A 22,122-nucleotide genomic window follows, 5' to 3' on the forward strand; every position below is an offset into this window, starting at 1 on the left:
TAACATGAGGCAAGGTTTTTTGTTTTATTGCATGTCTGTAGAATATAAATCAAAAAGTGTGAATAATATATCTCTTAAAATAAAAAAACATTGGCAGATAGGGTGAAAGGGAGGAAAGAGAAATTTGTGAATTATAGTTGCCTCCATCCATGCATTTCATTTTCCTTCCCAGATATACTGAGAACAGAATACAAAGCATTTGGAAAAGCACATTTGTTCCTCTAGATTTTTACACATGAGCAGAAATATTTTTCACTTGTACCCAACTAACCACAGCTCAGTAATCAAACTGATCAAAAAACAATATTATGCACATTTCATTTAATCGGAGGCAATTATGTTTACATTTAATGAATCTTGGATGTTGTTTCAATGCATTACTTGGAAACAGATATATTTTTACCTGCTACTGCTGCGTTTGAGTACTGGTACATCTGCTCTGCCCTCTCGTCTCTACCTCCTTGGAAAGATGCCATGCTTCCCTCTCTGTACGATACAAAGTCCTCCAAGCTATGCCTCCTGCTGGAATCATTGTCCCCTAAGTGCTGCCCATTGAACGAGTCCAGTGACTGGTCTTGGCTGGCTCGAAGGCGCTCGTGTGGTTGTCTAGTGCAGATGCTCAGGAAGTTGTTCAGTGTCTCTCCTCGAGTGCGCTTACAATGATGAGAGTCAGATAAGGACAATGATGACAGAGTGTCTACTTCAAAGTAGTTCCTGGAAGCTTGTGGCGAAGCATCTGTGGTTTGCTTGCCTCTTGGCTTGTCCTTCAGTTTGGACAGAGAGTTCTTCTCTAGCCTCTCGTTTAGCAGGCTGAGGAAGGCAGGACTCTGGGTTCCACTGAAGAGTCCACCAAGGTCCTCCCTCTGTGGGATGTCCTGGTCCTCTTTATGTTTGTGCTTGTGTTTGCGTTTGTGGAGACAAACACTCGACAAGCAACTTCTCGAAGGGTGATGGGAGTCACTCATTCTGGATGAAGGCATCTCATGTGCCATACTCTTTGTTCTGTGTCTGCTAGTAGCAGTGAGACTGGAGGACGCACCAGGATGAAACTTTGGAGGTGGAACTGGTGGTCTCATGAGATGAGAGCCCGAAGTTCCAAGTGCATGAGATAAGTAAAAGGGTGAAGTGTACTGACCATAATAACCCATTTTTATCATACTTGTGGTAAGAGGCATGGATGTGTAAGGCATTGCGTAGGGTGCATAGTAATTGCCACCAGGCACTGGGCAGCCAAACCCTTGAATGAAAGGCATCTTTGATATTGGCTCGTTTGATTTGGCTGGCCTACCACGCCTCCTCTTTGACTTTTCTGAACTCCTGCGAAGATAGTGCACAGGGTCATAGGGATAGTATGGCACAGGATAGTAGTGGTCAAAGTTGAGACGGAAGATGCTGGGATACGAATTCTCGTGGTAAAACTTACAACTGCGGTGGGAGATTCGGAAGACCTGAAATTTGCTGACTAGCTCCTCGAGGTCAGCAATAAACTGCAGGTTATCCCGGCTCTGAAGGGCCTTACGCTTTCTTCGATGCTTTTGCTTCTTCAGGCTCTCTTGAGCAAAACATTTTTCCACAGCGACTGCGGTGGCTCGCTTCTGGTAGTGCCCTCTTATGTCTTTGCTCTTAGCTTCTAGAACAGCAGCCTCTGTGGCATCGAAATTGCACAGATCAAAAGAGTATCTCCTGCGAGACGCTGGGCCTTTCTCGGCCTGGTCTGATGTGCTGTTGTTGTCAGTGCCAATTCCACTATCACTAGGGATTGTCTCTTCACTGTGGGACTCACTAACTGGGGACAGGGTAACTTCTTTGATAGAAGCCACTTCAAACAGGTGAGATGGTGAGTTGGCCATTAGTCTTGGTGGAGAAAGCTTCCAGTTACTACCGAGCAAGCTCTTATGGGTTTTAGTGGGCAATGCACTGATAGGCTGTAGATTTGGCATTGTCTTCAGGTCATGCTGGCTGGTATCTGTGGTGGAAGGGTGAGCCATCCCACCTGCTGCTGAGTGAGCATAGAGAGAATGCATGACCCTAGGAGAAGGCATTCCAGCTGTGGATGATGTATTAGAAGGCACTAGAGGGTTCTCGAACTGACTTGTAATAGGCAACAATTGCTTGTCACTGGCTTTGTGCTCATTTTGTTGGGTTTGCTGATCAGCTCTGGGTTTCCTTCCTCGCTTTTTGCCTATGTAAATAGTCCCACGCTTGCTTACATTGATCTGCTTGCCAAAACGGGCCTCGATTGTTGATGCCACAGTAGACATGGTGCATGAAACCGGAACATTGGACTTCAAGGCAAGATTGCCGGTGCTCGGAGTAGACAAAAGTTCATTCAAAATGCTTTGCATCTTCACCAGTTTCATTTTCTTAGTTGCCCTCTTTTTAAGGACACCTTCTTGGCCTGATTTCTTGAGTTTCAACTGCTGTGCAGGAGAAGTGGATTTGTTTAAGGTCAACTGCACCAATTTTGACTTATGCTTTTTCTTTCTCTTTGAAGTGCTTGATGAATCTTGGGCAATAGGGCTAATGGGACTTGTTGCAGTGCCTTCGTGAATCGTCTCTACGGTAAGTAACGGCTGCTTCTTGGGCCGCCCACGTTTTTTCTTTTCTGGGGTAATGACCGTCAGACTGTTTGTGTTTGTGTAGAGTGGGCTGGATGGAGTTACAGGGAAAGCAGAGAGCGGCTCTTCAATGGACAGAGATTGATTCAAATCTTTATGAGGAGCAGAGTTCTGGGACTTTAAATAAGACCACCTGTCCTTGACCTTGGATTGCCTAGCCTCTGTTTGCTTGTCAGTGTCAATCATTGATCTTGGTCTCCCAGCTGGGGTTTTCTTCGGCCTATTCTGAAACATTTCAACATCATCAGTCATTGTCCCAGCACAGTCTTCCTCTGTCTCCTGTGCATTCACACTAAATTGTTTTGGTGCACTGCATTCTATTTTCTTTGTGATTTTAGGTTTGGTGCTACCTTGGTCAGCTTTATCGGTCATCTCAAATTTCTGTGTGGTTTGTGGATCATCAATTAAACTAACTTCAGCAGTTTTTCGATTTCTTCTCTTCCTACTCTTAGAATCATCTGAGTGATGAGTGCCACCACTTGATATTGTCTTATTTTCATCATCCGCCCTATTGCTTGACTTATCAGGCTCCTCTGTATGAAATGTGCTTTTATCAGATTTGTAGGGTTGTTTCTCATTAGTACCATCTTGACTTTCAGTATCTCTATCAATCTTTTTGGCCCACTGAAGGTCTAAGTTATGGGTGGTCAGGTCCTTCTTTAGATCTTTCCTTCCATATTTCCGTTTGAGGTTCCCAAACACTTGCTCTGTGACTTCCTGCAAACATCTGTCCTTGCTGACAGAAGAGTGTGTCAACAGACTTGAGTCAGTTGGAGGACTCATTGCTATATCAGCTGCAGATAATGTTAGTGAGTCAGCACCTGGGGAAGACATGGCAGAGGCAAAGAGACTTCCACATGAACCCTCTGTGACCTTTTTAAATTGCTTTTTTGACAATGGGATGCTGGGCTCCGACAAATGGCTCTGGTTAATGGATGCTGTTTCTCTTTTTGATTCTGGTTCTGTCCTGTGTTGCTCTTGGGATTTTACATCTACAACAGTATCCAACGGCTTTGTCCAGTCAAGCTGGTGAATGTTGTTGCTTGTAGACTCATGCTTTGGTTTTGTTCTTTCCATTATTATGCCATCAGTTTTACCCACACGTTTATAAGTCCTCTCATAGGTCTGAAATTGAAAGAGAAAAGGAAGAATTTAGAAAAAGGGCCTAGTTGTTTGGGGATACTGGATAAGGATTTTAAAAATTGTTTTATAGAGATTGAAGAGCAATTTCTAGGCAATGAAATATTTTAGAACTGAACATAACAAAATAAATTTATATTCACTGTAGAAATTACCATTACTTTTCCAAGACATTATAAGATTTTCTAGAGTTTTCTAGTCCTGGAAATCACAATTTAAAAATTGCCTGATGGCTTTCAATAACCTTGTACATTACAAAGTGTAGTGTGTCATAACCATAAAAAAGTACCACATCTTTTATTTTTTTGGATGCCTCATCCTGGGGATATTTGGAGAAAAAAAAAAAAAAAACTCCATCCTTCTGCACAAGGTAGTTTGACAGAGAAAAATTCACACCCCATTAAAAAAACTATAACTAGGAACCTACATGTTGTTACTGATAACAACTACTGTTTTGCTGCCATTTTGTTTAGCTAGAGTGCCACACCCACAGAAAATAATAAATTACTGTGCACCATTGTGCAAGCCTTTGAGACTTGTGGTTTGGTCTGTTAGAAATAACGTATTGCAAGATCAGCACTTGATACTAGGATATGTTCCGTAAAGCCATCCTGTTTTCAAAGCCAACAGCTACAGGTGGTATTGAAGTTTAACCACAGTTTTGTTTTTCAGCAGGTCAACTTCCATTTCAGAGCTCTGCAGATGAGGCTTAGGCAGTCTATGCTGCGGTCTCAGATTAGTTTACATCTGGGGTCCCAATGTTTTCAACAGGCCTTCAAAAGACCAAAAGCAAAATGTACCTTTAGAAAATACAAATTGTTCTTTTTTATTTTACTGAGTAAAATGGAATAAGAAAAACAAAAAATAAAACTGAGAATCGTACAAAGAGTCTTTAGATGTAGCTTTAAAAAAAGAGGTAGGAATGAGAGTATTGTTTCTTTGGCAATGGAATGTCTGATTACATCAGAAGAAGAAAATGTAGTCTCCTGGAGTCTGGTTTGTTTGGGTCAGAGCACAAAAAATAAAATAGTTTCTGACATAAACTAAAATTATTGTGTGGAGAGGCAAATATGGGAAGAAAAACGTCCAAGAGTTAAGAAGAGTTTATATAAGTGCCCTCAAAAGATGACATCCTGAAAATCCAAACAACAATGAAAGTGAGCCGAACTGAGCTGAGTAAAAGCACATTCCACCTTCAACTGCATCTCCTGCTTATTGTAAAATCCCAGTCACCTCGAATCTTATTAACTAATGCCTTTCTAAAATAAAAATTGCATAGGGGTCTGTTCTGGAGAAACTGTAAGTGGTGCTTGGCCTTTCAAATCTTGCAGCCATACTGTTAGGGTGTTGTGGTCAAGATGGTATTGCTATGTGGTTGCTAAGGTGTTTGTGGTTGTTAGACTGTTCTATGTGTTAGTTTACTGTACCTAATCAAAATAGCCCAACCCCAAGTCCATGATATTCTCATCCCCAGAGAAGTTCCCTGCTTCAATATAAATTTTTAGGATTTTTTGCCCATTTTTCATCCGCCAGGTTAAAAGGCATAAAATTTCAGGGACCTCATTTTTTGGTTGTGCCTATGCTCCAGTGTGCCAGTGCGCACTGACTTGATTTTATTTTTAGTGATGCAAATACGAGTCAGTGACAGACTAAATGTATTAATGGATGAGTGAGAGCGTTTACAAGTATATTCCAATACGAGTCAAAATGTGGTCTTGTTTAGATTATGCGTAATGTACTGTAAATGTTTTATTTTGGATATCCACCGTAGCAGAATATTTATTTAGCCCTACCTGCACGTTTCCGTAATAAATTAATTTAAAGACCTACAAGATAACAGGCAGAAGTACTATACAGTATGTGATATGTCAAGCACATTTTTGGAGCAAGGTGGAGGTGAGATTATAGTTAAACATAGCTAAATCAATATACAGATGGTTAGAATGCACCACAACAGACTCATATTTAGAACTCGCCTACAGTTTTTTTATCAAATCATCCTTCAGCCTCTTGTCTGCGGATAAGGACATAAAAAAAAAAAAAAAAAAGATGTGACTAAAATGCAGCGTAATCAATGGCAAGAGCGAGCAAAAGAGAACAGTGGGAAAAGAATGTGCATGTAGTTTACAGATCACGACTGCCATGTAGACTATGCATATTTCATTAGGCTATATGTAAAAGAGCATGTAAACCTCTTTTTGGAATGAAGGTTTTGCAAGAATTTGGACATTTGTTGAAGAATGGTGTGGATTTATAGTAAATGCGGTCAATTAATGGATTTATTATTGATAATGAAAATGAATAACTGATTTGTAGCTGCCCTCACTTTACAGAAAACCTTGCCAACTGCACAAGAATATTTCATATGAATGAATGAATGAATGTATGTATGTATGAATGAATAACTTGCTTATGCACTTTAATTGTATTCTGTCTCACCATATTAGGATATTTGTGGGCGTTCTGTAGGTGGAGTCCATGCGCTTGTTCATGTGTGCATGTTTGTGAGATGAATTGCGATTTATAAAGTGGAATGCATTTAGGTAATTTTTTTCATGCGTACAGATGTTTTATAAATTGCTCGTAGGAACATTTAGGAAATTGTCGTACGTTCACATGATCATTTTAGGAACAGCTTTATAAATGAGGCCCCAGGTCTTAAGCCTGGTTTATACTCAACGCAGCCGTTTATTCGTGAGCTTGCGTGTTGCAAAAATTACATCATTGCGGCATTGAAGTGCGCGTTGGTGACGCAAGCCCTTGTTTCACGCGGTGGTGCACACTCCATGTGACTCAGTGCGTGCAGCACTGCGTTAATTTTTGAATGTGGTGCGTTCATTTTTTGATGCATTTCAATGTAAATGCATTACAATGTCAATTTTATAAGCATATAGGAACAGTGCATACAATCCCTTGTATGTTGCAGAGACAGACTGTAGCATTGCTCTTTGGAAAACTTTATAACACTATTAAGTCAAGAAATATTCTATAAGGATTTTATAAGGACACTGTTGTTGTTTATTCTGGCAAACCACTTCTCACTGTTCTTCCTGCTGATTCTGAATATATTTCTCGACCACCCCGTCATTTCATAGAATAGTACAACGGCGAGCATGTCAAGTATAAACGGCTCAAGAATTTGGGGAGGTGTGCACACAGTCGCGGAGCATCGTGCTGTGGTAGGGTTGCTCCGATACCAAAATATTGGCTTCGGTATGATACCAGCCTGGTACCTCGGTATTGATACTAACTCGATACTTAGGCAACAAATTATTATTTGGTAAAAAAAAAAAAAAGATGCATAACAGAGCTTTACAGTATTAATGAAAACATTAAATGAAAACAATCTGATTACCCGAGGCAAAAGGCTGCCATGGCTGAATCACAACATGCTGATATTCAGTATACTTGCTTATGTGATATTGCTTACAGATAATAATACTAATAATATAACCATTTAATATTATATTATTGTTACTATAAGTATTATTGCGACCGCTTTGAATATTACACTTTTATACAGTAGTAATATTTTTCTGTCGTAATGTCTTCAATTTCACATATCCAGTTAAATAAAGCTCTCATTTCAGCGTGACTTATTTTGAAAGTTCTTTCTGTTTGTGAAGGGTTTGTTATATCAAGCTTCCCGTGACTCTTGAGCTGAAATCTCCGAGCTGCAACGGAGAAAGTTCATTTGAGAGTTCACAGCCATTTATACACTCAACACACTGATCTGTGGCTCTGCAGATGGATACTATTGGACACACTGCATGAAAATCAAGCATTAGTAGTGTGTGTTGCATTTGTGTGTGTGTTCATGTGCATGCCTGTGTGTGTGTGTGTGTGTGTGTGTGTGTGTGTGTGTGTGTGTGTGTGTGTGAAGATAACAGGGCAGAGAGGTGCCTCTTATTCATACTGTGCAGTGCATGTGACTGATATTATTTCTTTAAATGACATCCTTCTGCTGTTTAATGATCACACTTGGCCATATAGAGGCTTTTATGTTATTATTTTCAAATGGCCTTTGATTTCATCTCAAAACTCTCACATTATATTACATTTTGCTAATGGCAGCGTACTTTAATATGGTACCGAAATTAACAACAAAATGATATTGTATAGGGCTGGGCGATATGGACCAAATATCATATCTCTGTATTTTTAGGCTGAATGGCGATACACAATATATATCTCGGTATTTTCTACGAAGTGAACTAAATGTTCAGTTACAAGTCAAAGCCACATACGAGATGGTAAATGAAGCTTGCAACGTGCTTTGTTTTGGGGCAGAAGACTTTTCGGGCTGCGAAGGCTTCATGGCCGGGGTTGCAGCAGCAGCAGCACATTTAACACATACTGCAGTTTATAGTGCTGTTGTAAATGGTGGAAGAGATCTGAAGTGCTTCCACTTTTGGATACAACCTGTTTATTGCAGTGTGTCTACAGATGACATGCAGGGCACGATATTAAGTATTGTGATGTGATTGTCCTTCGGGCAAGTAAATTTGTCATTTACTTGTCCAGAGAGACAAAAGGACATGTATTGGTTACATGCTTAATTAACATGTCAGAGTTTCTGTTGTATGTTTTCTAAAATTATGACATGGCCAAACTAATAGTATTATACCTATGCAATCAACTAGATTCTCTGGGACAAAAACATAAACTGCGCTGTGTAGGGGAGGTTATTTTAAGTTACTTGTACGCATGGTAGTCAAATAAAGGAAAACATCAGTCACCATCATTTACAGCAGGGGTTCACACTTCTATGGAATAAGATCTATTTTTCCATCATGTTATTGCAGCAAGATCTACCATACACAATATATACATTTATCACAATATGAAAATTTCAGTAGTCTTTAGTGAAATGTGATGATTTTTGATACCAGCTTCAATATCACAACGATTAATAGCCTAACACTAACTAATTTGTTAATGATAAAATAATTAATTTCTCAAGTTATTATTTAAGAGTAGTAAACAGTCAGTAATAAAATAACAAAAGAAAAGCAATGAATCGAAATTATTCAACCCCCCAATACAGTAAGGATTTAAAAGGTAAGCTTTTCTGATGACCCAGAATTTTTGAACTTTACATCTATATCAGTTGAGTGACACATTCAAAGTCATAGTGTGAATATATAACCTAATATTCTAAATAGCAAGATTTTTTAAAAATACAGCTATGTCATAATTATTCAACCTCTATTGAATGTAGCTGTTTCTTAAATATGTAAGGCTACACAAGTAATTGTTTTAAAACAAAATTAAGTCATCAATCTGCAATGGCACTTAAGTTTTAAATTTAAGTTTAGCGTTGTAAGCAAAAATGTATTTCTATGCAAAAAATGCAATTAAAAAATTAGTCTCAAAAGCTAATAGAGGAGATTATTTCATTACACAAGAAAGGTCACGGCTAAAAGTACATTTCCAAGGCACTTCAGTTTCCAATAGCCAAGTTGGCAGCACCATTCATACATTTTTTAAATATGGTACAACAGCAGCCTTATTGGGGTGTGGAAGAAAGCAAAACTTCACCAAGGGAAATGTTGACTTAAATATTCAAGAAGTAATTAGGAAAGATCTGTGGAGTCCTGGAAGAAGGTTTTATAGACGTATGACACTAAAGTGAAAATGAGTTTTAGACCCATGGATCAGCAGTATGTCTGGAGTAAAATGACAAGGACGACACCGTCCCCACAGTCAAGCATGGAGGTGGGTCAGTCCTGTTATGGGGGTGATTTGCAGCTGCAGGAAACGGCTATCCTGACTGTGTGACTGACACCTTGGATTCTTTCAGGTATCAGGCCATTTTGGCATGAAAAATGTGATGCCTTCAGTGTGTAAATTGAAGCTTGGTGATCACTGGACTTTAGAGCAAGACAATAACACCAAGGATTCATCAAAGCTGTCCAAAATCTGGTTCAGGGATAGGTCGTGGAATGTCCTTAAATGGCCCTTTCAGTCCATCATTAAAATCCCATTGCAAACCTTTGTTGGGATTTCAAGGAAGCAGTGGCAGCACAGAAACCAAAGAATGTTAATGAGCTGGAAGTTTTTGCTCATGAGAAATGTGTAAAAATTCTAATAGAGAGGTGTCCGAAGCCTGATAACACTTACCTGAAACATTTATTTGCTGTTATTAAGGATAAAGGATGCTCTACAAATGATTGACTTTGGGGGTTGAATATTTTTGACATGACATTTGTGGAGAGAATTAGTAATTTTTTATTTTAAAATTTGGGTAAATTGAACTCTCCGTTCTCAAAATCACTCAAATGTGTATTAAAAACTTACTTTAACTTTTTACTGAGGTTTTAGTTGATATGTTTAATTCACATCACCAGAATGTATTGCTGGTCAGGGGTGTTGAATAATTTCGATTGCAACTGTATATATATATAATATACAGTATATATAAACAAATTAAGAAAACAGTGCTTTTTAACAGCTTTATTAAGTATTAATTTAAACATTCAGAATGAATCTGACATAAAACTACTACTGGTCTTCCCTGTATGAATAATACTTTAATACTTTTATACTAGAGTTATAAAAGTAACGTTATCCAGCCAAGAGCAGTGAGTAGTTTTGTCGTTTTCTTGTTATTGTTGTTTGATTAATATTAAGGATACACTAGACAGCAGCAGGTCTATTAGATTACATTTAAACTTACAAGTCATACATTTCGATACAAATCAGTTTTTCCCCCATGTTTACATTCACTTTAAACATCACTCTCTGTTTTTACATGAACACCTCACCAAGACATGCATTTTGGCGAAATTTTGAAATGTATTAAACCATTTAGGCGCGAGCGTTCTCGGAGCACACGTGCATGTGAAGTGCGCCGCACACACACAAGCCGCCTGTCAGTCAAGCAGCGCGCAGCTGTTTTGCTGCTCATCTGATCTTTTAAATCCAAACCATCTCCAAATAATTGAACCATTGTTTTTCTTTTTACTAACCAGATCTTGTTCGGCAATGTGAACTGGCGCTGTGTCTCCCTCCATGCTGCAGGAGAACTTGTGAGTGAGTGGGGCCGGGTTTGCGCACCGACGCTGAGGGAGAGCGGGGGCAGGGTTGAGCGGAGAGTGTGAGAGAGGAGAGATGCAAATACGGCATGGCTTTACGGAAGAAACGGACATCAAACTATATCAATATAAATGGTATTGCTTCATCCTATATCTCGTTTGAAAATATATCGACATACCTTAACTCAATATACCGCCCAGCCCTAATACCGTTTTACTTTTTTTGGTATCGCAATATTTCGTTAGTACCTGTATACCGCGCAACCCTACACTGCGGTGAAAGGCAAAAGTGTAAACAAGGCTTTACAGGAGAAGAACTGCAGTTTACTTGTCTTTTTCATTTAAAACAATAAAAACAATTTGAAAACCTCAGCAGCAACCTTAGACAGGTTTAATGACCGCAGACAATTATGTAGTCCATTGGGAAGCCTTATAATGGTGACCTGTGAAGATCTCACTCTCTATTTGGAACTACGTTTTTGTGTTCCTCACCTAATTAGCCAAGAGCAATGCATCACTTATCACTTTATCAGTAGCTGAAACGATTAGTCGACGTTATCAACAACGTCGACAATAAATAATTGTCGACACAAATTTTCATTATAGAATAGTCCTTTGATCTCATTCAACATAACATGAGATCACATTAAACTCTAATGATGACACGTGAGAGCAGCACTGCAGTTTGCACCTGACTGAGGAGAGGAAGAATTACACAGCTCACTGTCCAGATGCACTCTTAACTTTCACAGCTTCAGGTGATGTAGATTGCAAAATATGAGGGAATTATACAAAAATACAAAATAAGTAAATACAGAAGCACTCTCGTTGTGGAATAAGCGGTGCCGGAGCTCTTATAAAGGAAACACCTTGGCGTTACATCTTAAATGCAGTTATATTTAATGCATTATAGCTTTAATAAAGTTCAAATAATAAGGAAGCAGATCATGTAAAAAAACTACAAACTCTGAAAATGGTATTTCTCTGTGTGGTCAGCACCTCTTCTATGAGTTGCGTGAATGTCCCAATCTAAGGGAGAGAGACTGAAACTGCACCCCACTGTTGCACACACTGTCGTGGGGATGCTCATCCCTCGAGTGCGCATGCTTAATGCAGCTAGTTTATAACGTGATGGCTCGTGACTTATTGAATCATAATATGTGTGTCACTGTGCATTTCTTATCATGAAGAAAATTGGCAATACGCAGCTTTATTAATAAGAAAGAGTTTGTTTTATGAGAGTTAAAGATAGACTGAAGTGAACAGAAAAGTGAGAGAGGGTAGTCTTCACCCCATTATACACTGCAACAAAATACTTTTTTGATTTGTTTTTGTTTTGGCTTGTTTTCCAATATAAATATCTAAAACTCCTTTAAAACAACATACATTTACTTTAGCAGCTATACTGCAAAATAATTTTTTTTTTATCTGAGAATGTTGAATATTAAAAATAAAAATATTTTAAAATATCTTTAAAAAAAGATGCATTCACCTGAGAAGCAGTATATAAGATATTTAAACTTGCTTCCAGAGAATATATCTTGTATATAAGTATATTTTGTCTTTACTGCACTCGCGGAAGTATAACCAAGTGAAGAAATACACTTATATACTTATATACCAAATATACTTATATTCAAGATCTATTGTCTAAAAGAACGTCTAAATATCTTATATGTTGCTTCTCAAGTAAATGTAACTTGTTTTAATGATTTTTAGACTATTTGAAATGGGAAACAAGACAAAAACACTTGATAACAATAGGATTTTTTTGTAGTGAATTTCTTTACTGAATGAAACATAATAAAAAGTATTTTTTTTCCTTTAATTCAGTGAATGTCATTTAGAGGTATTTTTAAAAGACGATTTTGTCCTCTTTATTGTTAGTAAGCACGTTTAATACAATCTATTCAGGGCACAAGCTGAATAATCGGTTTAGAGCTAATGATTAATCGTTGCAATAATCGCCAAATAGTCCAACAATCGTTCTAATAATCGTTAGATTAATCGATTATCAAAAAATCGTTAGTTGCAGTCCTATTTACCAGTACACGAAAGAGCCCAGACCGGCAGGACTTTTATCTGCTCTGCACAGCCCTCACACTCTGTTAGAATAAAATATCCCTGCATGCTTTGGGAAGACTTTTGTGTGTGTGTTTGTTTGTTTCAGGAGTCATCTCTCTGCCTAATCCTCTCCAATATCATTCAATCAGTAGTTTTTAATTAAAGAGAAGCAGACATTAATGAGGGATCGCTCCTCTGCCAGACTTATCCTTTTTTATTTCTACCCATCTGTGAGAAACTGCATCACCTTTCAGATTCCTAATCCTGTAATCCTATGAGGAATTTGTGGTCTCCCCCGGCCCACAGGATACAGTCTCTGCTGTTGAATGCCAAGTATCTTGGCCACCCTTTAATTTGCCTAAATGGCATTATACTCCCCCCTTGTCTCCAGAACAACATCTGAGGGAAATGGTGTAACCTCGGCACGAAGCATGTAAACTTATTCTACAAACTCACTATGAAACTCAATATCCGTCTAGGAGAGCGACAAGGAGCAGCTTTCTCAAAGCCAGAAACTGTCATCTTCATTATTGGCATGTCATATTCCTTTTTTTTCACAAGGGAACAAAAATCCAGTTTCTTCCAGTTTGTGGTCTGACATGAATATGATAAGTAAACAGAATAGCTTTTAAATAAAAATTGAAGAGTTCTGTGGCTGTTCTAGTCTCAAAACATGTCAAAGCAGTTTATATGGTAGTGTACTTCTAATAGTTGACTAAATTACTTTATATATACACAAACACACATTTCAAATGTAGTCAATATTTTCCAGGAAAACGGAACAAAAATATTTATGACTCATCATGCAATACAGAGATTTTCGTCCAATCAAATGCATATCTAGATAATATCCCTCCCCCTACCTACAACCGACTAGCAAATAGCAAATAATTGTTTGTGCATGTGACGTAAATATGTCAAAAGGATATTGGCCGTAAAAATAAAAAAAAAAAGGGCAAGCCCTTTGATAAGTTCTGCCCAAATTTCTTGTTTCAAATATGTAAACACAAGAAAAAAAACTTCACTCGACAAGCAAATTCATGGGTACTTTAAAATTACAAATGTCAAACATAAAATTCAGTTTTCACCCATTTGAATGTGTTAATGAGTTTGTAACAAATACGCCATTGCTTGGTACAAATATACCGCAACATATTGTGTTAATGTGTTGACAGTGAATTCCTCACCAGATAATAAAAATCTCTGCAGCCATAAATGACTTATGAGTCCTCTAATGAGCACTTCCTATCTGCTGTAAACAGAGCAGCAGTTCTGGCTGGGCCACTGGGCAGTCTGGCACACTAGGCACCAAATCATGGCGGACACTGCAGGAGACGAGTCAGTCTCCAACCAGATAAACAGACAGCGAGAATGCAGCTGAGATTACACAGTCCCTTGCATAATAATATGCAAGGTTTGGCATCTTCATGGAGCCCTTGATACCCAGTTTCACCCCCTTGAATTTCTTGTTGTTCTCTCCCGTTTTTCCCCTCCATTACCGCCATGATAATTGGCCAGCCAATGCATCATTGGCCCCTTGTGTGTTTGGTAACCATGGGATACTCGGAGTCAGAGCCACCGAAAATAGACAGGAACGCAGAGAGCCAAACATACAACTTCGCCCAAATGATACCCGGCCAAACTTGCTCTACTCACTAAATTCTGCCTGTTCTGTTGCAAGAGCTCACTGTTTGCCCTTTAGACTGACAGATGAGCAGTCCATGAGTCTGATGTTAGATCAACATTGCTTGGCATGACGCTGAGGTTTGGACATTGACAAATGATGCAATAACATTCAAACAGCTTGGAGGAGCTGAGGTGGTACAAAAATTGCAACTGGCACACCACAAATGCAGTATTGAAAGAGGTCACTTCCTTCATTCAATCCCACAAGCTTTTAAAGAGTTCAATAAAAATGGCAGCAGGTCAGCTTTGTTTTCTGACCAAACAGCAGTGTTCTAGCCACAGGGCTAATTGGTCAAATTACAGCTTTTGTAAGGCAGTGTCTGTAACACTTTCTGAATTGGTTAGTGAAAGCCAGTGCTGACTTGTTAGACAGCTCTTATGGCACGGTGGCCTTGGGTAATGTGACACCGGGTTGAGGACAACACACACCTGGATAGAGTGTCATTCACCTGATCTGGAAAATCTAGCTCTAGTTTCAGGACTTGAGGCATCTTTATCCATCCTAGTATATGGACAAAATGCACACTACTTTGACAGTGGATTATGAAAGGGCAAATGGGCTTCTTCAGTTTAATATTGTAAACCCTGTGTGGAAATTATGCTTGATCCTAGATTTGAAAAATATATAATGCAGTTGACTGAAATGCATGCTTGTACAAATATAAAAAGCTTCTTATCAAGGGTATTTTTATGTAAGTGCCTGAAAGGCATCATATTTGTAATAGCAACAAATTCCAATTAAGTCCCATCAAATATCATCAGCTCAAATATAATTTTCCAAGTAACTTGGCTTAAAATGCTCAACACACATTATTAAGTTGAGTGGTTTTACCTTGTTGTCCCCTTATGGGCACAAAATATTGTCTTCCGAAGAATTATTTGCTGTTTGTTTGGCTTGACAATATTGTGATAAGTGACGAGCAAAAATGTTATTAGTTTTTAGGCAAATATCAGATTAATAAAAAAACTGCAGAAAAAATTACCGTAAAAAGGAATGTTCCATGTTTAATAGAAGTTAAGCAAATAACACAATGTTCATTACCAGAGAAAATAATTTGGACTCAATCATTTTTTTAAAGCAAAAATTGCAGTTACATCAAGGCAGTTATGATGGAAGTAGATGGCGCAAGGTAATAACATTAACCGACAATACGTAGTTTATTTAGAAAGCATAGCCACAAAACACAGACATTATACGTGGTAACCTGAGACTGGTGTGATGGAATCGCTACCTAATCTGGTCCCTTCAAAGTTATATCCAATTTTTCAACAAGTAAACCGAAATTACGTCAGTGACGAATAACTAGAATTCTTCTACCAACCTTGTCGACCAAAAAAAGATGAATTTTGCCACTCAAATAATAAACATTCGTTTAAAGAAGATGTTTTATGTAAGTGCATTAAAAATATAAGCTTCACATTTCAGCTTTGAAATCCTTGAGCATGGCCCTATTTGCTTCAATTGCAAACGGCCATGAAAAACATAGGGACGAGTCAAAATTTGTTTGTGGTCATGGACATTCTGCCCACATAATAATGCTGTTGGTTAAGCTTAATTTGCATTGAACCTGGAAAATGTCTTTAAAAAGTTTAAGCTACTAGAATAAAAAGCTAAAATCTTTGTTACAACTGTGACAAGTATAAAATGTCCTCTTAGCAGGTGAGAAATGGTTCACGTTTAACTTCAACTTACTTCTCAGCCACCATCACTCTTTTCTAATTCATCAAAATTAGCATGAGAATGAGCTCTTTGACAAAGGAAACAATTAGCGGCCATTTCAATTTCTCACTCTCTCAGTCTAATGCTTTTAATGATGAATTAGATCGATTGGAGGAGAGGGTCAAATGCATATGAGTCCTTCTCTCTCATTGGCTGCACTGCTGTACTCTCTCATCTCTTAATTTGTCTTTTAATACTATTAGCCTCCATAATCACCGCAATTGGCTTTAAAGTTCTAGTCACGCTGTGTGTTTGTTGGTGTGGGGAATAATTAATTATGAGCAGTCCCACCAGGCCCTCTAAATTCATCCGCCCTGCTTGAACCGACTGATTAACAGACTGTAGGCAGCAACGGCAAAGCTTTCAATCTATTTCTAACCACACCATTGATTGCCAGCATTGTTGGAGAGATAATAAATGAAAAGTCTTGGCCACTCCCATCCCAGAGCATGTCTGTCGTAGAGGTGGGTGGTATGACCAAAATGTTATCATAGTACAAGTCATTTTATGTAAAAAAAATTTCATTCAATTACCTTTTTTTAATCAAATTAATTACATGGTATGCCACTTAATTAATCAAATTAATCGCATATATAAATATTTGCTGAGAAAGCCCCTCAAAAAACAATAATTCAATATACACTCACCGAGCACTATATTTGGAACACTATGGTCCTAATAAAGTCCCCGACGTGGTCTTGTGCTGTTGTAGCCCATCCGCCTCAAGGTTCGACGTGTTGTGCATTCTGAGATACTATTCTGCTCACTACAATTGTACAGAGGGATTATCTGAGTTACCGTAGCCTTTCTGTCAGCTCGAACCAGTCTGGCTATTCTCCATTGAACTCTCTCTTCAACAAGGCATTTCCATCCACACAACTGCTGCTCACTTGATTTTTGTTTTGTTTTTGGCACCATTCTGGGTAAACTCTAGAGACTGTTGTGTGTGAAAATCCCAGAAGATCGGCAGTTACAGAAATACTCAAACCAGCCCATCTGGCACCAACAATCATGCCACGGCCGAAATCACTAAAATCATATTTTTTCCCCATTCTGATGGTTGATGTGAAAATTAACTGAAGCTCCTGACCCGTATCTGCATGGTTTCATGCACTGCAGCCACACCATTGGCTGATTATATTAACACATAACTAAATAGGTGTACAGGTGTACACCTATGTAAAAAAGTGGTCAGAAATAATTGTAAATAGTTATATTTAAATAATTCTAAATACTAATATATATATATAATTAAAATGCATTACATTATTGTGACAAACAAGCATTGATTAATCTATACAAAAATTGGCTTTAGAATCCAATATATTGTTTATTCCCATATTATTGAACTTAAGCCAATCATTGGCCTACAGTCCACTGCAATACACTTTACAACTGAATTCACCAATCAGTCAGAGATTTATTATATGGGCTTGTCTAAGGACGCTTCAATGTACACATTCCTCAAGCGGATGTTTTTGGAGAGTCTCTCTTTGGTTGCGTTGCGTCATTAACATAGCATTTTTAGGTCGCTGTGTCAAGATTAACATAGTTTGAAACTCTAATGGTTTGCACTCCATCAAGCTGTGTTTGAACGCAAGAACAAGTCCTCATCTTGTGCTGTTTGCTGTGGTTGAGTTTGGTTTGTTCTCTGTATAAGATGTATTAGATGACTGCGTGTAGTTGATGTTTCCTAAACAGCTGGAGTTTCGCTTACTGCCCCCTGGAAAATACAGGTGGTACTTCAAGCTTGAATTGCTACGATGGTAGGAATATTCCTTGTTACGGTCCGTTACATGATTAATTGCGTTTTAACACATTATTTTTTTATATAATTAATTGCACCGAATTAACACATTAAATTGACAGCCCTAATCACAATATAGTTGTTTCTACTGGAAATACAACAAAAAAAATTATACATAGTCTATTGCATAACCATGCAATGCTTATTTCTTTTTGGAAATTTAAAATTTGGTGATTTTTTTTGGTGAATCAAATACTTCACAAATGAAATGTTCTTCATCATCATTATTTTCTTATTAATTTGGAACTTGATGGATGTAATCCCAAGATAACATTATTCATAACAAATGAACGATAAGTCTGGCATAAGTGCAAAAACAGCTGCTTCACATTATGAGTTAAAAACAAAATACTCAAATACATAATACATTTGAATGGATGAGCCATGTATGAAGCCATTGTAAAATAGCCGATATATGTGATACATCTGTGACCACACATCAGTTGAATATTTTATATTAATGCGGCATGTTTCAACCTACAGTGTTTACACGGTGTCTCACTGCGTCAAAACTAAAATGGTTTCAAATATAATCAACTAAGCTGCCTATCCTGAATGCACTCATCTACGAAACATTTTGCTTAATGTTTCATTTTTAAACCATGCCATGGATATAACACAGTATAGCTAAATGGTACAGAACAATCTCTACTGGTTTACACATTTCTACTGACATGCATAATTTCTTTTGTCATACTGCCCAGCCCTAGTCTATCAGTTGCCACAACAGCAACTGTGTGATATTTTTCACCATCACAGTATGTGCAAGTTCCTCCATTTTGAATGAAGTCCCATTTGGATGATGGCTGGTCACAGGCGAAGAGTGAGTGGGAAAGATGGACTAATTCTGAAGCCCTTTAAAAAACATCAATGGATATGTTAAGCCATGGCTCTAACAATGCATCTGACAAACAAAATAGAGCACCCAGTTTGTGCAAGAGATGCTACATGAATACACAAATGGATAATGAAACATTTGTGGCAGTTCAGTGGCTGAATGGAGGATAATAGGACACAGCAGCATTCTGGTGCCATCCTGCCATGTGCCAAATAGGGCTGGGCCATATGACAATGTAATCGGATATCGACAATTTCTTACAATGATCCCGATGCCGATTGCGAACAGACGATGATAGGAAATGGCAAAACCATGGATCTAGGAAGTTGCCAAATATATTAAACAGTGGCCAGGGTGTGAAACTAGCACCCGCCACCTGCCAAATGCGACGAGGCTGAAACCAGTTCGCAAGCTCCTCGTCCAAATATATTTCATTTTAAGTTTGCTCATCTATCCGCAACAGGCGGGCGACCTGTCTCAGAGTGACACATGACAAGAAATGCTGTTGGTCACAAAGACATGCACTTGAAGAAACACACTTTATTATATTTTTAAGAACAGACAAAAGAAAAGCCGTCAATGCTTGTGTCAGATTCGCTGTTTGTTCAGAGGCGTTCAGCGCGAACCTGTCTCGAGGAACAAGCATGTAAAGAGTTTTCATTTGTCTGAAAACTGTTTGCAAGAATAACGTCATCTATGAGAATGCTGCAAATTATCTCCGATCATTTCGGGAGGTGCTTTGAGTTTAATTTGCTTTATTTCCTCGCGGTTGGAATGCATTGTGGATTACTACATGATGCAAATGGAGCCACTGGAGACGGTAAACATTTGGATTTGGGGAAGGTGGTTAAATAAGATTTTTTGATCACTTCGTTGTTTTATTGCTTTTCCATTTAAAGTGCAAATTGAATTTAGAAATGTCTTTTATGTTTTGCGTGTTTCAATTAATAAATAACATTTTTAAAGCAAAATCAATAAGGCAAAAAAATTCACCTGATTCGCTGTTTGTTCAAAGGCGTGCAGCACGAGCCTGTCATGTGGAACAAGGGCATGTAAAGAGTTTTCATTCTTTTTCTCTGTTTCATTTGTCTGAAAACTGTTTGCAAGAATAATGTAGTCTGTGAGAATGCTGCAAATTATCTCCGATCATCTCGGGAGGTGCTGAGTTTAGTTCACTTTATTTCCACGTGGTTGGCATGCATTGTGAGCACAACTCTGCAGGTTCAGAAATATATATCTTTGTATTAAATAAACAAAGACGAGAAGGTGGTTAAATAAGATTTTTTGATCACTTCATTATTTTATTGCTTTTTCCGTTTAAAGTGCAAGGGGAGACCTAGTGCCAAACAGCAACAACTGAGGACGTTTCTATTCGAAACATCTGTGTTGCTTTCTGAGCTACTCTCAACAGCAGCTCAAGTAATAATAAGAAATCTATTGAGCACTGCTTTCCTGGTTTATGGCCATTGTGCGGAGAGGCAGAGTCACAGCAGTTTACCAATGGATTTATTAACTGCACAACTAGCATCTCCAAACGGAACTGCGAAAAGTTTGATCGTTTTCATACAGGTTTCTCTTGTGATATTCTTGAATCGCTTGACGTCTTCAATCACCTGCAAGCAACTTATGTGTTTAAGATTTTTTTTTTTTCAAGATTCATTGCTCCTTTATGAATGCAGCACAGAAATTTAAAACTGCTGATTGAAATCTAAATATTTGCAGAGAGAAAGGTGTTTTTAGCTCCCACCTAAAAAATGAGGCAACATGGCGAGCAGGGCGTCAGTAAAATGAAGTATCCTCCAACTGCACTAATGACTGCAGTCAGCAGGGGTCATTAGCTGGAGACATACGGCAATGTGATTAATGCCTTCCCTCAACTGTGTTCATTCTGCAACTTTCCTCATCAGAGGTTATGACTAACTTCTAATTGGGTTAGGTTATGACTAAATTACGTGTGTAATTTGTGTCAATGACTGTATGTCAGTGATTTGTGTCAATGACCCTAACTGCCTGTAATTACTTTAGTGAATAACAACTGATTATGCAGCTAGCAAGCAAAAAATTATAAATACAATATACTGTATATAAGATGTGAAACCCGAGATATGGAGTTCAATGGAAGACCCTTAATTATTCTTATATTAAAATATTCTGCCTCAGACAATGCAAGCAAACTTTGGAAAGGTTAAAATAGTACACCTACAATAAAACTGTAAACTAAAAATACAAATAAGGATTCAGTATTAGGCCTGTCGCGATTATTACATCACCTGATTGCGATCATTTGATTTAACCAAGTTTATCTGAGAGAACTGCGATAATTGAGCACTTCGAAAAATGACCACATTGTACTATTCAAATGCAAGATTTTTAAACAAATATAGAAATGCCAATCATGAACACGTTTCATGAATGTTGAGTCTCATTTTCCAGTGCATCATGTGAGCACTTCAAATGAACTGAGGCCGTCACCAACCATAAAGAGCGCATGAAGATTAAATTGTAGCTGTGATGTGTGCGCACCGCTCAAAAGTTTAGACAAATTTCGACAGTGAACACAACACATTCTGGTTACACTTTAACATTTGTGTAATGTCAAATGTTCTTGATTGTTGTGGGTTCATACACACAGGGTTTATGACATGCAGTGACAAAGAGGAGGGGACAAGGAGGAGATGCTTACTCTGTTACTGTGGAGATTATAAAATGGGGGATGTGCAGTTCGATATATATTATTGCTTCAAACTTCTTGAGCACTTGGTATGCCACTGTCAATATGGAGAAAAGTGATCGGATTACCTCAGATTCATAGTTTATGGTGAAAAAATTACAGAAATAATACAAAACTGCAAGCTACCCCAAATAATGCAGAGATTGATTGAATTTGCATAAATTCTTTTGATCGCAAATTCCTGGAGGGATAGAATGTGACATCTTTCACAAAAACAAAGCAATTTAATTACACCCAAGCAAGCCAAGTAATACTAAATTGTTTGTGAAGGCCAGTGAGAGTTTCAAGTATTTTTAAGCAAATTCTAACTTTTAGTGCACTGCATTTACTGCTGAAAAAGATATCTAGATTTGTACATTTACTGAGGAAAATGTGAGTGGTGCTTATCTTTGCAAAACTCGCCGCCAAGATATTGGGATACTGTGGTGGTCAGGGCATTGCTATGCTTCTGCTGATATAGTTCTGAGTGGTTGTTGGCATG

General features: G+C 38.1%; 1 protein-coding gene across 1 annotated transcript in view; it reads right to left on the minus strand.

The window, feature by feature from the left end:
- The window catches only part of LOC127439797 (SET-binding protein-like), a 140,426-nt gene that overhangs the window by 11,856 nt on the left and 106,448 nt on the right, over nt 1-22,122 (minus strand). Inside the window, exon 3 of the mRNA XM_051696008.1 lies at nt 404-3,743. Within this exon, the coding sequence (XP_051551968.1) occupies nt 404-3,743 (3,340 nt within the window). The remainder of the gene's footprint in view (nt 1-403; nt 3,744-22,122) is intronic.

This window comes from Myxocyprinus asiaticus, chromosome 4 (assembly GCF_019703515.2).
Source record: "Myxocyprinus asiaticus isolate MX2 ecotype Aquarium Trade chromosome 4, UBuf_Myxa_2, whole genome shotgun sequence".
NCBI classification, from domain to species: domain Eukaryota; kingdom Metazoa; phylum Chordata; class Actinopteri; order Cypriniformes; family Catostomidae; genus Myxocyprinus; species Myxocyprinus asiaticus.